At 45.7% G+C, this 20,880-nt stretch overlaps 1 protein-coding gene across 5 annotated transcripts; it reads right to left on the minus strand.

Annotated features, from left to right (window-relative positions):
- Nucleotides 1-168: 168 nt before the first annotated feature.
- Nucleotides 169-20,575, minus strand: LOC142590241 (amine sulfotransferase-like). 5 transcript variants are annotated; one of them, XM_075702170.1, is made up of 3 exons: nt 17,093-17,112; nt 16,651-16,752; nt 169-1,438 (listed from the first exon to the last, which is right to left on the minus strand). In XM_075702170.1, the coding sequence occupies exon 3, from the start codon at nt 1,415-1,417 to the stop codon at nt 470-472; it is 948 nt and encodes a 315-aa protein (XP_075558285.1). In that variant the 5' UTR covers nt 1,418-1,438; nt 16,651-16,752; nt 17,093-17,112; the 3' UTR covers nt 169-469. The 5 variants fall into 5 exon arrangements, with proteins under 5 accessions (XP_075558285.1, XP_075558283.1, XP_075558282.1 ...); XM_075702168.1 differs by having other exon boundaries at nt 16,643-16,752; XM_075702167.1 differs by lacking the exons at nt 16,651-16,752; nt 17,093-17,112 and adding an exon at nt 20,453-20,575.
- Between the last annotated feature and the right edge of the window lie 305 nt (nt 20,576-20,880).

Raw genomic sequence — 20,880 nt, forward strand, 5'->3', positions numbered from 1 at the left:
TTCCCTCTCTGCTGTTCACCGATCGACGCTCACGCTGCCGTACCGTTTTTGCGGGTGTTGTAACGCGACCTCGTGTTTGCCGCCTCTTGGGCGAATACTCGAGAGAGTTGTGTGATTTCCAAGTTGCATGGACGAAGCATTATATGCACACAAAATTTTAAGGCAGCATTCACCTCTAACAAAATTTTATTGCATTTGTTTACGCTTGCTGTCGCCGCTCTATATGGTTCTTTCCATTCCACACGCCCTATAAAGTATTAGATGAACTTGTGGTCGTGCGATCAAACTCTTCCGCTAAGTACCTTGGGTACGCTGTTTCTGTGCTTCTTGCATTCTGTATAGTTCAGGTATATATTTCAAGGAAGATGGGACAATTAAGTAGCCGCAGTTTAGTTGAAAACCCTCGCATATTTCAATGTCTGGAGTTATGCGCTCCGTTATAAGTCAATGCTTTAATTAAAATGGTTTGTTACATAGCTGAGTTCACAACTTCGGCATACATATCTTTCCACAGTTCCTTCACGAATGCCGCCTGCGGAGTTGTGTTTATCTTCTCTATTGTCATTCTCAGCGCGGCCTTACTAAATGCGTCTCTCCAGTTCCCGACCTTCGCCTTTCTAACACCGGACACAACCTCTTCCACGTCTTTCGTCTTTCTCAAAGCAGTCTCGTGTGAGAGATTCGGGTTCTTGAACACAAGCTTAATAAACTGCTCCTTGGGCATACTTAAGAGAGTGCTCATATAGGAGGCGCTACACTTCCTGACGACATCGCTCAGGAGTTCCGGATTTGTGCGAAGCGATTCGCCGTAGTCGCAATCCAAAAAGTCCGCCAGCCGCAGGACAACGCCACCGCAGTCCGTCACCATCTCTTCGTATGTCACGAAGAAAAAGTTCGGATCCCTTCTTCTCACGTAGCCAGCATGCACGTGCTCAAAGTACGGACCAACGGTGACGCGCCCGTCGAGAAACATGGACACGTAGTCCTCAAAGGACATTCGCTCAGTGAGTTCCCGTAGTTTCATGGAGGCACCATACGATGAGCAGCAAACGTCCCATGGGTTTCGAGCGACGTAGACGTACTTGGCCTCCGCCATGGTTGCAAGCTTTCCAGGACGGATGTGCGTGTGTATTAGCCGCGGCATTGACGTCACTGCGTCCACTCGTTTGCCAAGATGCTCGAGCAGTAGACACCTTTTGACGAACTCGTCATACGACGTGGCGCTGTTGCCCTTGTAAACGACCAGTTGTATCATCTGCTGCATCCATCGGGTTCCCGAAGACGCGTAGCTCACCTCAATGACGTCACCTGGGCGGGGCTTGAAAGCGATGGCTTCGCGAATGATGTCCGGGTTGAAGTGAACGTTGTAGAGGTCGCCATCAACGTCCTGCACAAACGGTTGTTTGCTGCAAAGCATTTCGGTCTTCAAACTTGATGACTGAAAAAATGCATAAACAAGACGGGAAATTGTTAATGATTGTGATAATATTTGTTCTTTGCATTCAAGTAAAATTAAAATACTCAAAGAGCACTTGGAGGCAGCACTTCGGTATGAAATAAATTTTTGTCCCTTTCTCTTGCCCGTGTTTTCGGGCCTACGTATACTGATTTATACCAGTCAAATAGGCTTCCATTTCACAACAACCACCTACATTATATCACATCATCAGTAGCAATTCTGATCGTCGGTTGAGTCAAGTTCCTTCTGTATCAGCTGTCATCAGTTTAAAGAGAACAAAAAGCGTCTTGTTCATTTGTGTGGGCACGTTCGCTAGTTCGTGAGTGCTCGTTTGTTTTTGTATGCGTGTATATGAGTGCGCATGTAATTTGTACGCGCGTTGTGCGCGCATATGAGTGCACGACTCTTTGCACATTTCTTTATGCAGGCTGTATATGTTCGCATTGGTGATAGCACACGTGTGAGCATCTGTGGGCTTTGGCGTGCATGCGCGTCCGTTTATGTCTGTGGCTCCAGGACAAGTAACAAGCTACAGTAACAGCTACGACTCCGAAGCGTGTGTGACTGCATGACAAGCAAGAAGCTACAGTAACACCTAGGACCCCAATAAGTGTGTGATTGCAGGACAAGGAACAAGCAACAGTAACCGCTACGATTCCATTACGTGTGCGTCTCCAGGACAAGTAAAAAGCTTCATTAACAGCTACGATTTCAATGCGTGTGTGACTCCAGGACAAGTAACAAGCTACAGTAACAGCTACGACACCTATACGTGCGCGACTCTAGGACAACTAGCAAGTTACAGTAACAGGTGCTACTCCAATACTACGGCCAATCATCATGAAGCTTTATAGCTTCAACGAAAAGGTGGCTCTTTTGAAGGATTGCCATAAACTGAAAGGCTCAAAAATAAGCATTTCTGATGATTACTCGCCGGAAACACTCAAAAATTGAACACACCTTTGGGAAACGCCAAAGGCCGATAAAAGTTGCGGAGCCCCCTTAGTTAAGCTTGTGCACGATAATCTTTTTGTGGATGATGAAGCCTACTTGTGGGCTGAACAATCTGGCACGCGGGTAAAGGTGCGCGGTAGCAAAATAAATCCTCCACTGAACCGCGAATGACAAGAGAAGCAGCATGAAATACGCCTCGTGAATTTGAAAGTGCAAAGCCTTGCGAATTAGACTGAGTTGCTTGAGGGACTGGCTTTAACGCAAGACCCTGACATAATAGCTATTTCAGAAACATGGTTGAGAGTTGATATCGCGAGTGATGAAGTTTTTCGTTCTTCCTGTCTTGCAAATTGAAAGATTAACTAGAGGCGGGGGGCGTTGTGCTATTGTTAAAGACACCACTAAAATATGATCCCTTACCATCGTTTGAAGGGCATGAAAACGCTTGCTGTCGATTAGTTCTTGGAAATGCCTATTATTAGTGGGCGTCATCTATAGGCCTCCTGGCACTTCCGTGGAATCCTTTGAAAGCCTTTATAATTACCTAACAACATTAGGTAAGAAAAAAGAGAATAATAATCTCTGGTGACTTCAATTTGCCTGGTGTAGATTGGGAGGCAAGAATCCCAAGTTCCACTGATAGGATTCATGCAGACAGTATATTAGAAACAATCGCTAAGCTCGGTCTTATTCATGTGGTCTCGTCTCCAGCGCGAATACGTGCGGCAAGTTCGACGACGTTTCAGATATTGTTTCTATCCGAGGGAACGTTTGATTATGAAATTGATGTGGAAGGAGGAATTACCTACCACAAAGCAGTAATTGCGTCTCTTAAAGTCAGCAATAAACTCTTACTTAAGAAATCGGCTGGTAAAGGATTTGATTTTGTTTCGATCCGACGACACATCAATTCTCGACCGCATGGAAATCGGTGTCGATGAAATGCCACATCACGAAGACGTAAATGGGCCATGGATTCATTTCCTGGGAGTCGAAAATGATTGCTTTCTCAAATATGTTCCCCAAAAGGCAAAAAGACCTGATAGGCCAAACCCATGGATTAGACGAGATATTATAGACGAGATATTATTCTTCTAAAACGGCGACTGCGCCGCGCACGTCAGAGAATTCACAGAGACGCCGCAGTTATCAGTAACCCGAATGCGCAAGTGCGTAGCGAGTTAAAAAAAGCTAAAGGCTTTTTCCTTTCCAATACGTTGACTAAATATATGCATCAATCGCCACAGAAATTTTGGAGGTACATCTCAAGGAGTAGAGATAGAATCGAAGCCGTTCTTGTTGATGGTATATTGTGTTCTGAACCCTCCCTCCTTGGTAAAGCGTTTAACAAGTACTACTGCTCTGTATTCACTTCAAAGGATCATAGTACTGTCATAAAACACTTGGACGTGAATATTTCCAGCAATGATATTGTTACCACGAAAGAAGGTATAATTGTTGCCTTGATAAAATTAGACGACAAAAACTCACAAGGCCCGGATTAGATTCCAAACGCTTTTCTCAAACGTTATTCTGTGTGGGTGGCATGCTTTCTTGAAAAGCTTTTTTCGTTATCGCTTCATAGCGGTATTATACCTGCTGACTGGCTGTTGGAAAGGGTAAAACCAATTTTCAAATCTGGAAGCAAGCTTGTCATTGGGAATTATCGCCTGATTTCTATTGCGTGCACAATATCCAAGGTCCTGGAACACATAATTGCTAAGGAGTTAGTTCAGTACATAGAATATAGTAATCTTTTCTACAGTAAGCAGCATGGCTTTCGAAGAAGTCTATCAACTGTGACCCAACTGTTTGAAACTATCCACAGCTTTGCTGGGGCAGTCAACTCGAAAGCGGGAGTTGACATAATTTCAATTGATATGTCAAAGGTGTTTGATAAGGTCTGTCACAGCAACTACCTCTGGTTAACCTCCTGCCTTTCTCTGCATTATTTTCTCTCTCTGTGGGGGCGAAATGCGAAAACACCCGTGTACTTAGATTTAGGTGCACGTTAAAGAACCCCAGGTGGTCGAAATTTCCGGAGTCCTCCACTACGGCGTGCCTCATAATCAGAAAGTGGTTTTGGCACGTAAAACCCCATAATTATTATTATTTTCTCTCTCTCTCTCTCTCTCTCTCTCTCTCTGTCACAGCAATCTGATAAGCAAGCTTTTACTTTGGGGTCAACGAACAAATTATTAATTGGATTCAAGTGTACTTGTCAAACAGGCTGCGATTTGTTGAAATTATTGGCGAACACTCCAAAAGTTTACCCGTTTCTTCTGGTATACCGCAAGGGTCTGTGTTGGAGCCGATATTATTCTTGATTCATAATAATGATATAGCCGAGCATATAGGTACTAGTGTTGAGGTTCGTTTACTTGCCGGCGATTGTGTAATGTAGCCCAGTGAAATCAATAGATGATCCAAAATTACTTAATGAATCCTTGGAAGACATCCCCAATTGGTGCTTCAAATGGAAGATGGAAATTAATTTTCAAAAGACCGCGTGTATGACCGTCTCGAACAAGAAAATGTCACTGTGTTTTAATTGCTTTGTAGGCAACAAACAAATAGCCCACACGGCAAAACTAAAGCATCTTGGTCTCACCCTCTCAAATAACCTCAACTGGAAGGATCGCGTAAATAACATATGTGGATCTGCTCACCGAAAACTTGGATTTTTGAAAAGAGAATTCGCGCATGCAACGCCCGCAGGTAAACTGAAGGCGTATACAGCCGTTGTATGCCCTTCTTTGGAACATGCTAGTGTTATATGGCATCCTCACCAGCAATATCAGATTAACCAACTTGAACGCATTCAGAGACCTATAGTACAGCTTACATTTTCAGCGTATCGCAAAGCACAGTCCGTAACCACTTTGCTCACTCGGGCAAATTTATCGACACTGGCAACACGCAGAAAAATCGCATGACTGAAGTTTTTGTACCAGCTCCTTACTAATAAATTTGCCTTAGATCAGTCGCGCTATTTGTTACGTCCTGGCAGAGTCTCTCCCCGTATGAATCACCCTTACGTTTTTATGCCTTACAATGCCAGAATCGATGTTTTTAAATATTCTTCCCTTGTTAAGACAATTGAAGACTGGAATGCCCTTGATGTACAGATCTTGTATGGCACAATGACTGTACAATCATTGGAACGGAAGCTGGAAATGTACCTCTCGTGATGTATTTATTTAGTTTTATTGTTGATGTGTTGACAAAATGTGTCAATCCTCCCACCCTGCACCAGCCCCAAAAGGGCTAACAGTATTCGAAATAAAAATAATAATAAATATGAGTGTGTGACTCCACAAGTAACAAGCTACATTAACGCCTAGGACTCCAGTACGTGCGTGACTCCAGGACAAGTATATGACACTACAGTAACAGCTACGAATCCAATGCGTGTGTGACTCCAGGAAAAAGAACAAGCTACAGTGGCAGCAATGACTCCAATGCGTGTGTGACTCCAGGACAAGTAACAACCTACAATAACAGTTACGACTTCAATACGTGTGTGACTCCAGTACAAGTAACAATTACAGTAACAGCTATGACTCCAATACGTGTGTGACTCCAGGGCAAGTAACAACCTACAATAACAGTTACGACTCCAATACGTGTGTGACTCCAGTACAAGTAACAATTACAGTAACATCTATGACTCCAATACGTGTGTGACTCCAGGACAAGTAACAAGCTACAGTAACAGCATGATTACAATACGCGTGTGACGCCAGGACAAGGAACAAGCTATGATAACAGCTACGACTCCAATACGTGTGCGACTCCAGGACAAAAAACGAGCTACAGTAACAACAACGACTCCAATACGTGTGTGACTCCAGGACAAGCAACAAGCTACAGTAACAGCTACAACTCCAATAGGTGTGTTACTCCAGGACAAGTAACAAACTACAGTAACAGTTAAGACTCCAATACGTGTGTGACTCCAGGACAAGCAACAAGCTACAGTAACAGCTACAACTCCAATAGGTATGTGACTCCAGGACAAGTAATAAACTGCAGTAACAGCTGCGACTGCAATACGTGTGACTCCAGGTCAAGGAACAAGCTGCAGCTTATTAAAGCAGTGTTCGGCAAATGGAAGACGTGGCATCTCCAATGATGGCTTACTAAAACAGTAGTATGTTATCGTTGGATTAAGCATACACATTCGACGAAAAATGTTCTGATGTGCAATAAGTGCACTGAACCAGTGGCAACTATATTAGTTAAATGTCCACCTATCGAACCGCATCTACGGAAGCGTATTCGACGGCTACGTAAGCTCCAAATGTCACCTCACTTAAATGTTAGGAGACATTCACTTTGTTCCCTGGGCAATCGTTTTGAAGTGTTTAGACGAGAATGGCTTCTTCAATAACCTTCAGAGTAATGCGCATTTCTTGCTTCAGTTTCCTTTCTAATTTGTGCCACGTTGTAGCAGCACAGACCAAGGACAAGCTTGGTCTGTGCTTGTGCACCCATCATCTTAATTTAGCCAACTGGCTTGAAACATGAGGAAGCAAATAAATATAATACGGGGAAAAATAATGCGGTACGCAAAGCAAGCTGATTATTAATACACCATTACAAAATTTTTATTAGAGGTAATGCTCAATGTCTCGACTTTTTAAACCATATGTTTCTTCGCATACGCTCCATGGTTTTATTTCTGACCGCGCTTCGGTCAGTTTCTTTAAGTAGGCTGACCCCGCAGAAATTGTTTCAGTAAACTGTTCCGATGCAGGAGACAGCGTAAACGAAACTATGCTAATTGCCGGAACAGTGGGATCTGAAAACGAGTGCAAAGCTGCACTCATCCCAGAAACAACGTAAGGTTACAAGGACTGATCCAGGATACTATGCAATAAAGTTGGTGACTTGCTGAGACAATTTCCAGACTAATGCGCAATTGTTTCCTCGCAAGTGTCTAGTATAAACTGTGTGCTATTGTATCAAAGTCGCTCAGGCGTAACATCTGAAACTAGCTTCCTTGCTCTTCCTCCAGCTTTACGTAGCGGCTTCCCTGTGCAGTTGCAGCACTGACAAGGGTAACGCGAAGTCTATTTAGAGAACAAAGGGCATTCAAAAAGTATATAAGCCATTACACTGGTGAGACGGCGTGGAGGTTATGCTATCGCTTTGATCGCATAGTAGAAGAGAATGTGCAATCACGTGTTCGTCACAGCCATATAATTGCTGAACATCCATCGCTCTGTTTAACACTTCTCTGTACACGAACATCTGCTCACAATGCTTCCTAAGTCGTTCGCAAACGTCACATTAGCCCTCAAGTCATCGCTCATCCACGTTACATGCGATGAGGCTGCGCAAACTCTTCTATAAAAATAAGCAGAATGTGTAGAGACCTGCATAAGATGGAAGTACAGTGTACGGACAAAGACGAAGATGCATTTTTATTCTAGCTCTGTCATGTTCCGGCCGCAAAACAAGGCTACTCGAAGCGTTCGTCATTGACGCCCTCCCTTCTATAAAAATTCGGCGCCCGAAGGCTGGGTCGGTTGGTTGGATCTAGTGTGGCCGCACCGGACTGTGTCACTAGGGCAAAACGAAGCGAAGCTCTTATGTGTAGTGGCGGTGCACCTTCATCTGTAACACCAAGCACATCAGAATGCCGGCATTGCATTGCATAGCCGAGGTGAGACCACGTCGAACACTCCGACGACTACGGCTGCCATTCTTGTGACTCAGAAGGAGACAACGGAATCACCAGTAGCCGTCGGTAAACAAAACCAGCTCATGCTTTGCCAGTCATCCCTTCAAGAGCGCATGATCCGAGCCGCTTCTCGCCTGATCTCAACGTCGGACGTCACAACGGTTGCTACGGGAACCCAATAGTTCAGGGTTGCCCCAGCTACTACCAATACATCCTGTCCGATCTCATCTCCAGCCAGACCCCCTCGAATACACATGAGAGCGTAGAGACAGTTGGATCACACTATTGTCTCCTTAAGTACCATTCAACACCTAATCGATAGCCTGGGGAGCCGACGACATCTAGGATTTGTTGTTCAGGAAGCTTCAAGCAGCGGGACGGTACATCTTACCACACAGGAAAGCGCAAGTAAGGTCTGCATAATCACTAATATTCCAATCTTCGGTGAAGAAAAGCTGCGTGTCCAAGCGAACTTAAACGTTTAGGCAAAACGTATGGCGATGTGTTCATAACAAGAGGGACTGAAGCAATTGCCCTGGAAATATTACGCACTGTCTCAGATATCGCAGCCCACAAGCAGTGGGCTCGTAGTAGGATGTGTGGGACAAGAAAGGACACCCTAATTACGATGCAACAAACGTCGACATTGCCGGATAGTTTTTAATACCATGAGGGGATTCTGCACCCACAGAGCACCCGCCCGTATTGCATACGACTGTCAATGTTTCCGACAAAGCCCGCTACAAGAATTCTGCCCAACTGGCGTTGGCTCGCATTAGTCATCATTATCATCATCAGCAGCAACAGCAGCAGCCTGGTTACGCCCACTGCAGGGCAAAGGCCTCTCCCATACTTCTACAACTACCCCGGTCATGTACTAATTGTGGCCATGTCATCCCGGCAAACTTCTTAATTTCATCCGCCCACCTAACCTTCTGCCGCCTCCTGCTACGCTTCCCGTCCCTTGGAATCCATTCCGTAACCCTTAATGACCATCGGTTGTCTTCCCTGCTCATTACATGTCCTGCTCATGCCCCTCCCCCCCTTTTCTTTTTCTTGATTTCAACTAAGATGTCACTAATTCGCGTTTGTTCCCTCACCCAATCTGTTCTCTTCTTATAGCCCCCTTAATGTTAAACCCATAATTCTTGTCTCCATAACTCGTTGCATCGTACTCAATTTAAGTAGGACCCTTTTCATAAGCCTACAAGTTTCTGCCCCGTTCGCGAGTACTGTTAAGACACAGTTATTATACACTTTTCTCTTGAGGGATAATGGCAACCTGCTGTTCATGATCTCAGAATGCCTTCCAAATGCACCCCAGCCCATTCTTCTGATTATTGCAGTCTCATTATCCGGATCCGCGATCACTACCTGCCCTAAGTAGATGTGTTCCCTTACCAATTCCAGTGCCTCGCTACCTATCGTAATCTTGTGTTCTCTTCCGAGACTGTTAAACATTACTTTAGTTTTCTGCAGATTAATTTTTCGACCAACCCTTCTGTTCTGCCTTTCTGGGTCAGTCCTGGTCCTTTGCTTGGCAGAAGTCCAAGGTGTTCCTGATTCTATTTGCAATTACCTTAATAAATACTTTGTAGGCAACGGACAGTAAGCTGATCGTTCTATAATTTTTCAAGTCTTTGGCGTCTCCTTTCTTCTAGATTAGGATTATGTTAGCGTTCTTCCAAGATTCCGGTACGCTCGAGGTCATGAGGCATTGCGTATACAGAGTGGCCTGGTTTTCTAGAACAATCTGCCCACCATCCCTCAACAAATCTGATGTTACCTGGACCTCCCCAGCTGCCTTCCCCCTTTCCATAGCTCCCAAGGCTTTCTTTACTTGTTCCGGCGTTATTTCTGGCATTTCAAATTCCTCTAGACTATTTTCTTTTCTTCCATTATCGTCCTGCGTGCCACTGGTACTGTACAAATCTCTATAGAACTCCTCAGCCACTTGAACTATTTCATCCATGCTAGCGATGATATTGCCGGATTTGTCTCTTAGCGCATACATCTGATTCTTGCCAATTCCCAGTTTCTTCTTCATTGCTTTTAGGCTTCCTCCGTTCCTGAGAGCATGTTCAATTCTATAAATATTATACTTCCTTATGTCAGCTGTCTTGCGCTTGTTGATTAGCTTGGAAAGTTCTGCCAGTTATATTCTAGCTGTAGAGTTAGAGGCTTTCATGCAATGGCGTTTCTTGATCAGATCTTTCGTTTCCTGCGATAGCTTACTGGTATCCTGTCTAACGGAGTTCCCACCGACTTCTATTGCACGCTCCTTAATGACGCCCGTAAGGTTGTCGTTCATTGCTTCAACACTAAGTTCCTCTTCCGGAGTTAAATCAGAATACCTGTTCTGTAGCTTGATCCGGAATTCCTCTATTTTCCCTCTTACTGCTAACTCATTGTTCGGCTTCTTATGCACCAGTTTCTTCCGTTCCCTCCTCAGGTCTAGGCAAATTCGAGTTCTTACCATCCTATGGTCACTGCAGCGCACCTTTCCGAGCACGTCCATATCTTGTATGATGCCAGGGTTAGCGCAGAGTATAAAGTATATTTCATTTCTACACTCGCCATTTGGGCTCTTCCACGTCCACTTTCGGCTATCCCGCTTGCGGAAGAAAGTATTCATTATCCGCGTATTATTCTGTTCTGCAAAGTCTACTAATAGCTCTCCCCTGCTATTCCTAGTGCCTATCCCATATTCCCCCACTGACTTGTCTCCAGCCTGCTTCTTGCCAGCCTTGGCATTGAAGTCGCCCATCAGTATAGTGCATTTTGTTTTGACTTTACCGATCGCCAATTCCACGTCTTCATAGAAGCTTTCGATTTCCTGGTCATCATGACTAGATGTAGGGGCGTAGACCTGTACGACTTTCAATTTGTACCTCTTATTAAGTTTCACAACAACACCTGCCACCCTCTCGTTGGTGCTGTAGAATTCCTGTATGTTACCAGCTATATTCTTATTAATCAGGAATCCGATTCCTAGTTCTCGTATCTCCGCTAAGCCCCGGTAGTACAGCACGTCCCTGCTTTTTTAGTACTGTATATGCTTCTTTTGTGCTCCTAACTTCACTGAGCTCTATTATATCCCATTTACTGCCCCCTAATTCCTCCCATAGCACTGCTAGACTCGCCTAGATAACGTTCTAGCGTTAAACGTTGCCAGGTTCAGATTCCAATGGCGGCCTGTCCGGATTAGTGCTTGCATTAGTGCTTGAAGCCAAACCACGCCAAAGCCGCCACTTGTCCATGACAGGTTGTAGGCATCGCAACTATCCGAGCGAGAGAGCCATTGCATTCCTTTGTTGCCACCGGCAACTGTGACAACACAAAAGTCTTCAAAGCCACCAAAAAATTCTAAATTTGACGAGTTCCACACGCAGATGAGATAGTTAACATTTTCACTTGAAGCACAATACAAAAGAAAGGAGCGTGCATGCTTCCTGTAATGTGACAAAATTGGTTCACCTTAGAAGACAGGCGACAAGGCACGCAAACACTAGAAGGAAACGTACAATGGAAATTCTGACTGTACGTCTGCCTCTTCTTGCGCACGCGTCCGCACGCCTTAATTTTTTCTAACATAAATACCTAGATCTGGTGTTTCACCCTACACAGAAAGACGTGACAGGCTGGTGTACACCATTAAAAAAGGTTAGAGTGGCGTTTCACTTCGGTATGGCGGGTGACGCGCAAGTGTGTGGGCGCTGTAGAGTACACGATGCTATCGGCCCTTGGTGCGCCTAGAGACCAAAACTGTCCTCATCGCTGATCGTATTCCAGACAGTGCTCGCGCACTCACCCCGTACGCATGAGCCGCGGATGTAGAAGGTGCCGCTGGAATTACGTATATATATTGCTACGCGAAGGACGACTCAGTAAGAAGAGCCACTATGGACAGGTTATATTTAGAATAGCGGATGCAGCGCTGACCGGTTAGATTCACAGCGCGAGTGCAGTTCGTTCTTCCTCCTCTTTTCTGAAGCGATGGCAGCCACGCACCTTGTTCAATATATGCGATACCACACGCGTGTAGCATAATGACAAGAACCTTGTCAAGCTGCAAAAAAGCACTTTTAGTTCTTGTCCTAGTGTTCATTTTTTGTAAATGAATGAATGCTAAATAAAGATTGATTGATTGATTGATTGATTGAATTCCCCGACGGCAGAAGCGACGTCCCGGAGCGTCTAAATGTCATCACATGGAGGGCGGCACTGCTTCAGTCGTGTAATGGGCACGATATCACTGGTCTGGGAAAGAGATGGGGCGTCAGGGGCGATCTCGTAGATGATGGGAGTCATGGCATGAAGCACTCGGTATGGGCCTGTGTAACGAGACAGCAGTTTTTCTGATAGGCCGACCTGACGCGACGGAGAACACAGAAGCACCTAAGAACCAGGCGAGAAGTGGATGTCTCGGTGTCGCCGGTCGTACAAACGCCTTTGACTCTCTTGGCGTTTCAGAAGGCGCTCACGGGCAATTTCCCTTGCGTGGGCACAGCGGGCGATGGCGTCAAGTGCATATTCACTGGTCGGTGCCGCGTGAACGGGGAGGGTTGTGTCAAGGGTTGTGTATGTTTGAGCTTCACGACGATATTCTTTACCGTCGTAGTACCACTATCGATGGCCCGGAGTGTCTTCGTGCGACTGTTCTGAATGAACTCCACGATGCCCCAACCGTTGTCCATTATGAGGTGTCCCGCGCATACGACCGCGTGCGGCGCCGGTTTTTCTGGAACTGGTCTGCACCGATCTGTTCGACGCTACGTTTCTGCGTGGGACCTTTGTCAGCTACGTAAATGGCCCTCAGCGTTACCAGCAGGCCTTCTACAGCTCACTGACATACACAAAGAGCCTTTGTACCACATTGGTCTCGAACTCCTCGTCTCCTACGTCCACTTCAGGGAACAAGTGGGTCGCAGCTGCGACCGACTATGCTACACGGTATGCCATCACGCGAGCTTTGCCAACCTAGCTGCGCCACTGACGTCACCAGTTTTCTATTTCATGACGTTATCCTTCATCATGGTGCCCCTAGGCAACTGCTCACAGACCGAGGCCGCTACTACTTGCCCAAAGTTGTCCATTAACTCCTTCGTTTCTTTTCTGTGGAGCACAAGCCCACTACTGCATACCACACGCAGACCAACGGGCTCACCGAGGAACTGACCCGCACCTTAACCGATATGCTGGCGATGTACATGTCTCACGATTGTCAGGACTACCACAGCACTTTGATATACATCACGTTCGTGTACAACTCGTCCCTTCATGACAACGCCAGTTCTTTTTTCAATTTTACCTGCTGTTTGGCCGCCACCCCGCATTGCCTTTCGGCACGTTACTACCTTCTGTCGTAGAACATAACACAGAGCAGGCCCGCAATGCTGCCGCGCGAGCACAACTGGCACGTCAGATCGCTCATGAACGGCTATCCGAGTCGCAATCATTCCAGAAGGACCGCTATGACCACAACCACCGACACCTCTGCTTTTCTCCGGGACCTCTTGTATTTCTTTGGACTCCATCTCGTCGTGTAGGTCTTTCTGAAAAGCTTTGGTCGCATTACACTGGACCTCACAAGGTTTTACGCCAACTTGGTGACGTGAACTAGATCTTGCCACTGAACAGTTATTCGCCATCTACTTTGTCATCTCTTGACGTCGTCCACGTGTCCCGGTTGAAGCCATTCCGCCGCCTCCTCCTAATTTAATGAGTCTGCGCTGAGACGGCGCTCCGCCGACCCGGGAGGTCAGATGTTACGACCCACTTCCTTGGACTAACGAACAAGACCCCCATGGCCGAGACGTTGCGCGTGTTCAGCCATCTTGGCCATCTCTGTAAATAGTCCCCGCTTATAATCGTGCTTCGCGTTCATCTATGTGACGCCTCGTGACAATATTTGAACAAAATTTTAAGGAAGCTCAAAAAACGTTTGCTAGTGTAACCCGACCTGTCGAGATTGCCTTGGTGCCTCCTTCAACTACGTTTCTTGAGACACGCTGGATTTCGGTGTGTCCGACATTCCAAGTGGCCAATGATGTTTGAGAGCTATAGAAAAAGAGGGAGAAGTAACATTTAATTACAGATTGACCGAAAGGTCGCTTTGGGGTTACTCGCTCTCACCTGCTACACTGGGTCAAAAGACAGGCGAGCGATGGAGGCTTATGGGGCATTACAATGCGGAGAGAAGACGGAAAACATTGGTTATCTGAAATTTATTCCGCATGTATTTCACTGCTATACCACGATATTAGTATGAGGCACATCACAGTCGGTGACTTCGGATTAATTTCGACAACGTGGGGTTCTTTAGCGTGCTGCCTAATGGACGGTGCATGGGCGGTCTTGCGTTTCGCCCCCATCAAAGTGCCGCTGCCATGACTGGGATTCGATCACTGCCGTGGCGCCACCACGATGGTTAATGGTGATTTGCCAGTTCAAGAAATTTTGTAGAAGAATCTTAAACCAATACAGGCTGTCGATAAAAAATGTGACCAGTGTAATTTTGCATATACGTGATCTTGTCGCGAAATTTGAAGCGAGCAATCGGACTCAAAAAAGAACAATTTTCATGCTTGACTGGATGTACATACATGTATTCCCCAATGAGCGTCCTAAGGAGCACCTGTAGAAGCCGAGCCACTTTCATTCTGTTGTATATGTACAGTAAGCACTGTTGCACGAAAACGGAACACGTTCATGAGCACTTCAAAATAAAATGCATGTATTAAATTGTGCCGCGAAATTACCAAGTGCGTTGTTATCGCAGCGAAGCGACGTCACCTAATCCAACTTTCCATGCACGAACGATTGCAGCATCCCGAATTCCAGTGCTCGCCTTCGCGCCCAATGCCAACTCTCCAGTAGAAATGGCCCGGCATTGTCGCTGTCGCTGTGTTTGTGAACTGGTCAGCTGATCGCTCGCTTTCCCTATATATTTTTCCAAACTCTCATTATGTTTCTCTGGAGGCAAATGTCTTGGAAACTGATTAGGTGGTTTTAATATCGCTACTATGTTAATAAAGAGCATGCATCTGTAAGCCCCCGTTATTCACCTAATTCTGTGACAAACGTCAAATTTCTCTCTCTCTCTCTCTCTCTCTTCAGGTTACCGATCGAGGCTCGCGCCACCGTACAGTTTTTGTAGATGTTGCAGCGCGACCTGGCCTTTGCCGCCTTTCGGGCGAATACTCGAGAGCGTTGCGTAAGTTCCATGTTACATGTGGCGAAATACCTTATGCACATAAATTTTAAGGCAGCATTCACCTCTAAAATGATTATTTATTGCATTTGCTGGCGCTTGCTGTCACGGCTCTATATAATTTATTCTATTCCACATGCGCTATAAAATGCTAGATGAATTGCTATAAATGCTATAAATAAACTATAAACGCTAGGCGAACTGCGCTGCCATGGTGTATGATGGCGTAGATGTTGTTGCGCGAAAAAAATAACCCCAGATAATCTAAGTTAATCGGAAGCTCTCGAATACACAGTCCTGCATTACACACTGTAGTGTTTGGTGACGTCCACTAGACTAGAACACGCGAGGATAATTTATCGAGCTAATTGCCTCCTCTGAGAAAACACGGCTTCAAATCGGTTTTAACACGATAACGAGCCTAGAAGAAACCAGATTTTTGCGGGTTCCTGCATCCGCTGTCCACTGCGGCTATGATTATGGTAGTTGCTCTTTATTTTGTTTCAGGTGATGCGATTGAGTAAGCATGAGCGTGTGCGGGTTGTACCGCCTTATCACGTAAGCACAATATCGCGAGGCGGCCGCGCAGTTGAATTGAACGTGTGTAGATGGGACAAGGAATTGCATGCGTGAAGTCGGCGGCGTATGACCGAAACTGAAAACTCCCTGTTAGTCCCTGATTCTACATCCATCAAATGTAATAGAGGTGCCGATGCTAACATTTTACAGAGGCTCATGCGTGGAGTCATGACCAGCAATGCTGTTTATTTTTTTCGTCTCGTAAGATTGGAGAAGAATCTGCCATAGCACTTGCAATTGCAAGTACTTCAGCCAAAATTATAGTCAGCGACTCTAAGTTTGCGGTGATGAACTTTGCCAGAGGCAGAATTTCTCCCGAGGCGAGCAGAATCCTGTAGACCTGCAGAGATAGCAGGAAAATTGAAATACTCTGGGCACCTCCGCACGCCTCCCTCGCTGGGAACGAGGCGGCCCACCAGTTAGCTCGAGGACTTACATTCCGAGCTGGTGGGCTAGCCGAAGGCTTCACGGGGCAGGACCGCTTAGTGTGTTACAGAGAGATCACACAACACTACAGACTAGGGCGGGTTAAATATCCTCCGGCTGATGCATCCTTAAACAAGAGCCAGGCGTCCACTTGGCGTCGCCTGCAAACCAACTCGTTTCCAAGCTCGGTGTCGTGCAGCCACTACTTCCCGGGTCAGTACTCCAGCCAGTGTGAGCTATGTAAATCCAGGGCTAATCTTAATCACATTTTGTGGGAATGCCCACAGGAGGGAAGAATAAAGTCTTTAGAACAATGGGAGACCTTATTACTCAGCTCCGATCCCGATATTCAACTGAAGACCGTCCGACTGGCCGAAAACGCCGCTAGGGTCCAAGGACTCCTGGCCGTCGTCTAGGTGGGAAGGCTTACATCTGTTGGACAAATAAAGTTTTACAATCCAAAATCTTTCCGTCATTCTCGAGAGTTTCCTGTGATGGCTATATACACCTTTTCTAACGTAGATTATGCAAAATAATAATCCCGTCATATTAATAGTTCCAGTTGCGAGAATGATTCTCAAACATGAGTATGGTTCCATACGGTTCAACGCTAACACTTACAAAAAATAGTGCTTAATATTCGGTTACATCGGAACAAACATGCTAAATTCAACAATAAGTCAATGGTAAGGCTACAACATCTTTATAAGTATTTCTACAAGGGAAATCTCAACCCTTGGGGCACATTTCCGCGAAGACTTTCATAATTTACCTGACCAGCTTGGCTTCTCACAGTGCTCGGCTGGGACTAAGCCAAACCACGTACGCAGCGAAATTAAAGGGAATATTTTTTTATTCAGTCGACGTGCGCAAGGCTGGTCCAAATGAAAAAAAAAGAAACAGACGGAAACGCTATTCGCCCATCTCTGATGTGTGTGTTTAAATCGTTGGCGAGGTCGTGAAGGCGCGCCAGTTTTAAGCGGCAAAATATTTGCTAAAAAATTAACGAACAAATTCACAAGCAGAACAAAACGCTAGACCGCGTCAAGCCTATTTTTTAATGAAGGGGGACACTGGAAACGCGTACTGGTTAAGCGTACCTTCCTCGTGGGGTGCCAGATATGATAACGCGCATATATAGGCCAAGGTAACATTGGAAAAACAAGTTGTGACGATGTAACCTCGGCGCGCGCTCCCACTCGATAAATGACACCACATCAGTCCCAGCCGAATCTGGGTGAGAGGCTACTCATTTAACGCAATTTGTATATGGTACGAAGAAGACGTAATGCCACTGGTTCGTTAATTACCCACCTAGATTATCTTCTCGAATTCAATGCAACCATGCGCTTTCTATTATGGACAAGAGAGCGAGTTAGTATAGAGAGCTTGGCGTTTTTGCGTGCGCAACAATAAGAAAATAGAGAAAGCGTCTTTTTTTTCTTAGCAGACACTGGATTAGATAAGCGTTCGTGATAAGCAGTCCTACACAGCGCAGTCTGAAATGGCGCACTTAGTACGTTGCAGAGCAGGAGTGCGTTCCGCCGAACAGGGCTGGTGGATGCTCGCTAAAGGACCTAAATACAACCTCGAGCATCAAGTTCCTGCCCATAAACTGGCTGCTTGGAACAGGGGGGTGGCGAAAAATACTCCGCGGGATCACTATGACAGGTGTCTGTTGGAAGGTGTTGCCTGTCTTAGCAGGAGTGTCTCGAAACCGACTTTCAATCGAACAGTATCCGCCATACAGGGGACTTTGACGTTTTGTAAAGACAACGAGCCTGTACTTTTAGAAGCAGACAAAGAAGGTGGATTTTTTGCGCTCCCGAAGGTCATGTTTGATGTTAAAGCCTCTGAGGCACTGAAGATATTTAAAGCTATTAGAAACTCTCAAACAGAGTAAGAAGCACTGTTGTAAGAATGCTTAAGTCTCCTAATCTCGATAATCTAGCTAAGGACATCAGTAGCCCTTCGGGCGCTGCGCTAAGTGTCTTTTTAACTGCGAAGATACATAAGCCTGGCATTCTATTCAGGACAATAGTTAACGAGCGTGGAACGTGGAGGGTTCAATTTCGCCGCTTTATTTTAAAGATTGAAGGCCCTTGTTATATTCGCCCCCTTGGTACAAAAAGCTCGGACGAGGTTGTTCATTTTGTAAGGGCTAACCAGGACATAGGTACGACTTTCTTGGTAGACGTAGATCTTTTCTATTCCGTTCCTCATAAAGGTCTTTTTGTTGCTGTGAAGATGTGTATTGAAGAAAATGGCACTATTCCCTTCCAGAACGCTGCTGGTATCTCGGTAGAAGATTTTTAACGCTTTTAAAAACCTACCTCAATAGCGATTTTACCAGTTTTGACGACCACTTCGTTCTGCAGAAACGTGGAATCTGCATCCGCTCGTGCATTGCGCGGCTTTTGTGGAACCTTTCTTTAGCTACCATAAACAAAGCACTTGATCAGCCGTTTGGGGGTGCGTTTTTGAACATATTAAAAGATTTTAGATATATGAATGACTTGTTGTTTTTAACGGGCAAGTACGTCCACTAGACTAGAATACGCGAGGATAATTTATCGAGCTAATTTCTTCTTATGAAAAAACGCGGCTTCAAATAGGTTTTAACACGGTAACAAGCCTAGAAGAAACCAGATTTTTGCGGGTCCTTGCATACGCTGTCCACTGCGGCTATGATTATGGTAGCTGCTCATTAATTTGTTTGAGGTGATGCGATTGAGTAAGCAGGAGCGTCTCCGGGTTGTACCGCCTTATCACGTAAGCACAATATCGCGAGGCGGCCGCGCAGTCGAATTGAACGTGTGTAGATGGGACCTGGAATTGCATACGTGAAGTCGGCAGCGTATGATCGAAACTGGAAGCTCCCTGTTAGTCCCTGATTCTACATCCATCAAATGAAAGAGAGACGCTGATGCTAACACGACGGAGGCTCATGTGTGGAGTCATGACCCGCAATCCTGTTTATTTTTTTCGCCTCGTAAGGAAATAAACCTTTGCTCGTGGCATTGCGGGACAACTGTTTCCATACCTTTTTCCACTTCAACAAAACTCGTTTATTTTTCTTTCCGTGATTCTCGAGAGTTTCCTGTGATGGCTATATACACCTTTTCCAACGTAGATTACGATAAATTAATAATCCCGTCATATTGATTGTACCAGTTGCGAGAATGTCTCTCATACATGAGTATGATTCCATACGGTTCAACGCTAACACTTACAAAAATAGTGCTTAATACTCGGTTACATCGAAACAAACATGCTAAATTCAACAATAAGTTAATAGAAAGGCTACAATATCTTTATAAGTATTTCTACAAGGGAAATCTCAACCCTTGGGGCACATTTCCGCGAAGACTCTCATAATTTACCTGACCAGCTTGGCTTCTCGCAGTTCTCGGCTGGGACTAAGCCAAACCGCGCTCGCAGCAAAATTAAAGGGAACATTTCTTTCTTTAGTCGACGTGTGCAATGCAAGTCCAAATAAAGAAAGAAACCGACGGAAACGCTATTCGCCCATCTGTGATGTGTGTGTTTAAATCGTTGGCGAGGTCGTAAAGGCGCGCCAGTTTTAAGCTGCTAAAAATATTTGCTAAAAAATTAACGAACAAATTCACAAGATGAACAAAACGCAAGACCGCGTCAAGCCTATTTTTTGATGGACGGTGACACTGGAAACGCGTACTGGTTAAGCGTACCTTCCTCGTGGCGTGCCAGATATGATAACGCGCATATATAGGCCAAGGTAACGGTGGAAAAACAAGTGCTCACGAGGTAACCTACGCGCGCATTCCCGCTTGATAAATAATACCGCATCACTCCCAGCGGAATCTGGGTGAGAGGTTACTCATTTAAGGCAATTTTTCTATGGGACGAAGAGGGCGTAATGCTACTGGTTCGTTAATAACCGGCCTAGATTTTCTCCTCCAATTCAATGCAACCATGCGCTTCCTAATATGGGCAATAGAGCGAGTTAGTATAGAGTGCGTGGCGCTTTTCCGTGCTGAAGAATAAGAAAAAGTGAGAGAGAAAGCGACTTTACTTTCTTAGCAGACACTTCATTAGAGAAGCGTCGGTGATGAGCAGTGCTGCACAGCGCAGTGTCAAGCGACGCACTTACGTGGCAGGAGTGCGTTCCGCAGAACAGGGCTGGTGGATGCATGTTGAGAGGACTTGAACAGCGCCAAGTATGGATGGTAGCGCCGCTTGTATGGCGTGACGCTGCAAACAGCTCGGAGTGGCGATGCTGAGCGAGATGCTTCCCTATTTGACTTTCGTTAGTCATAAGGATACAATGTAGTTTATCCGACGTGATGGTTTCCGAATGGCAATCCGCCGAGGGGACTTAGCGGCTGTAATGTTACGCTGCTGAGCACGTGGTCACGGTGTGAAATCCTGGCCGGTGGCCGCATTTCAATGGGGGCGAAATGCAAAAACACCGCGTCCTGTCCATTGGCTGGATGGATGTTATGAGCGTCCCCTTTGGAACGAGCCGTTGGGTTGCCCCACCAAGCTCTTGCTATTATACTGCCTAATGTCCTACCTAGG

This window comes from Dermacentor variabilis, chromosome 8 (genome assembly GCF_050947875.1).
Source record: "Dermacentor variabilis isolate Ectoservices chromosome 8, ASM5094787v1, whole genome shotgun sequence".
In the NCBI taxonomy this organism is placed as follows: Eukaryota; Metazoa; Arthropoda; class Arachnida; order Ixodida; family Ixodidae; genus Dermacentor; species Dermacentor variabilis.

Bases quoted from the DNA above. Each gene is read 5' to 3' on its own strand.
- LOC142590241 (XM_075702167.1), bottom strand. From the start codon at position 20,494: ATGCATCCACCAGCCCTGTTCTGCGGAACGCACTCCTGCCAC. The intron at 1,439-20,452 runs GTAAGTGCGTCG...GCATTTTTTCAG, and splicing joins GCGGAACGCACTCCTGCCAC to TCATCAAGTTTGAAGACCGA.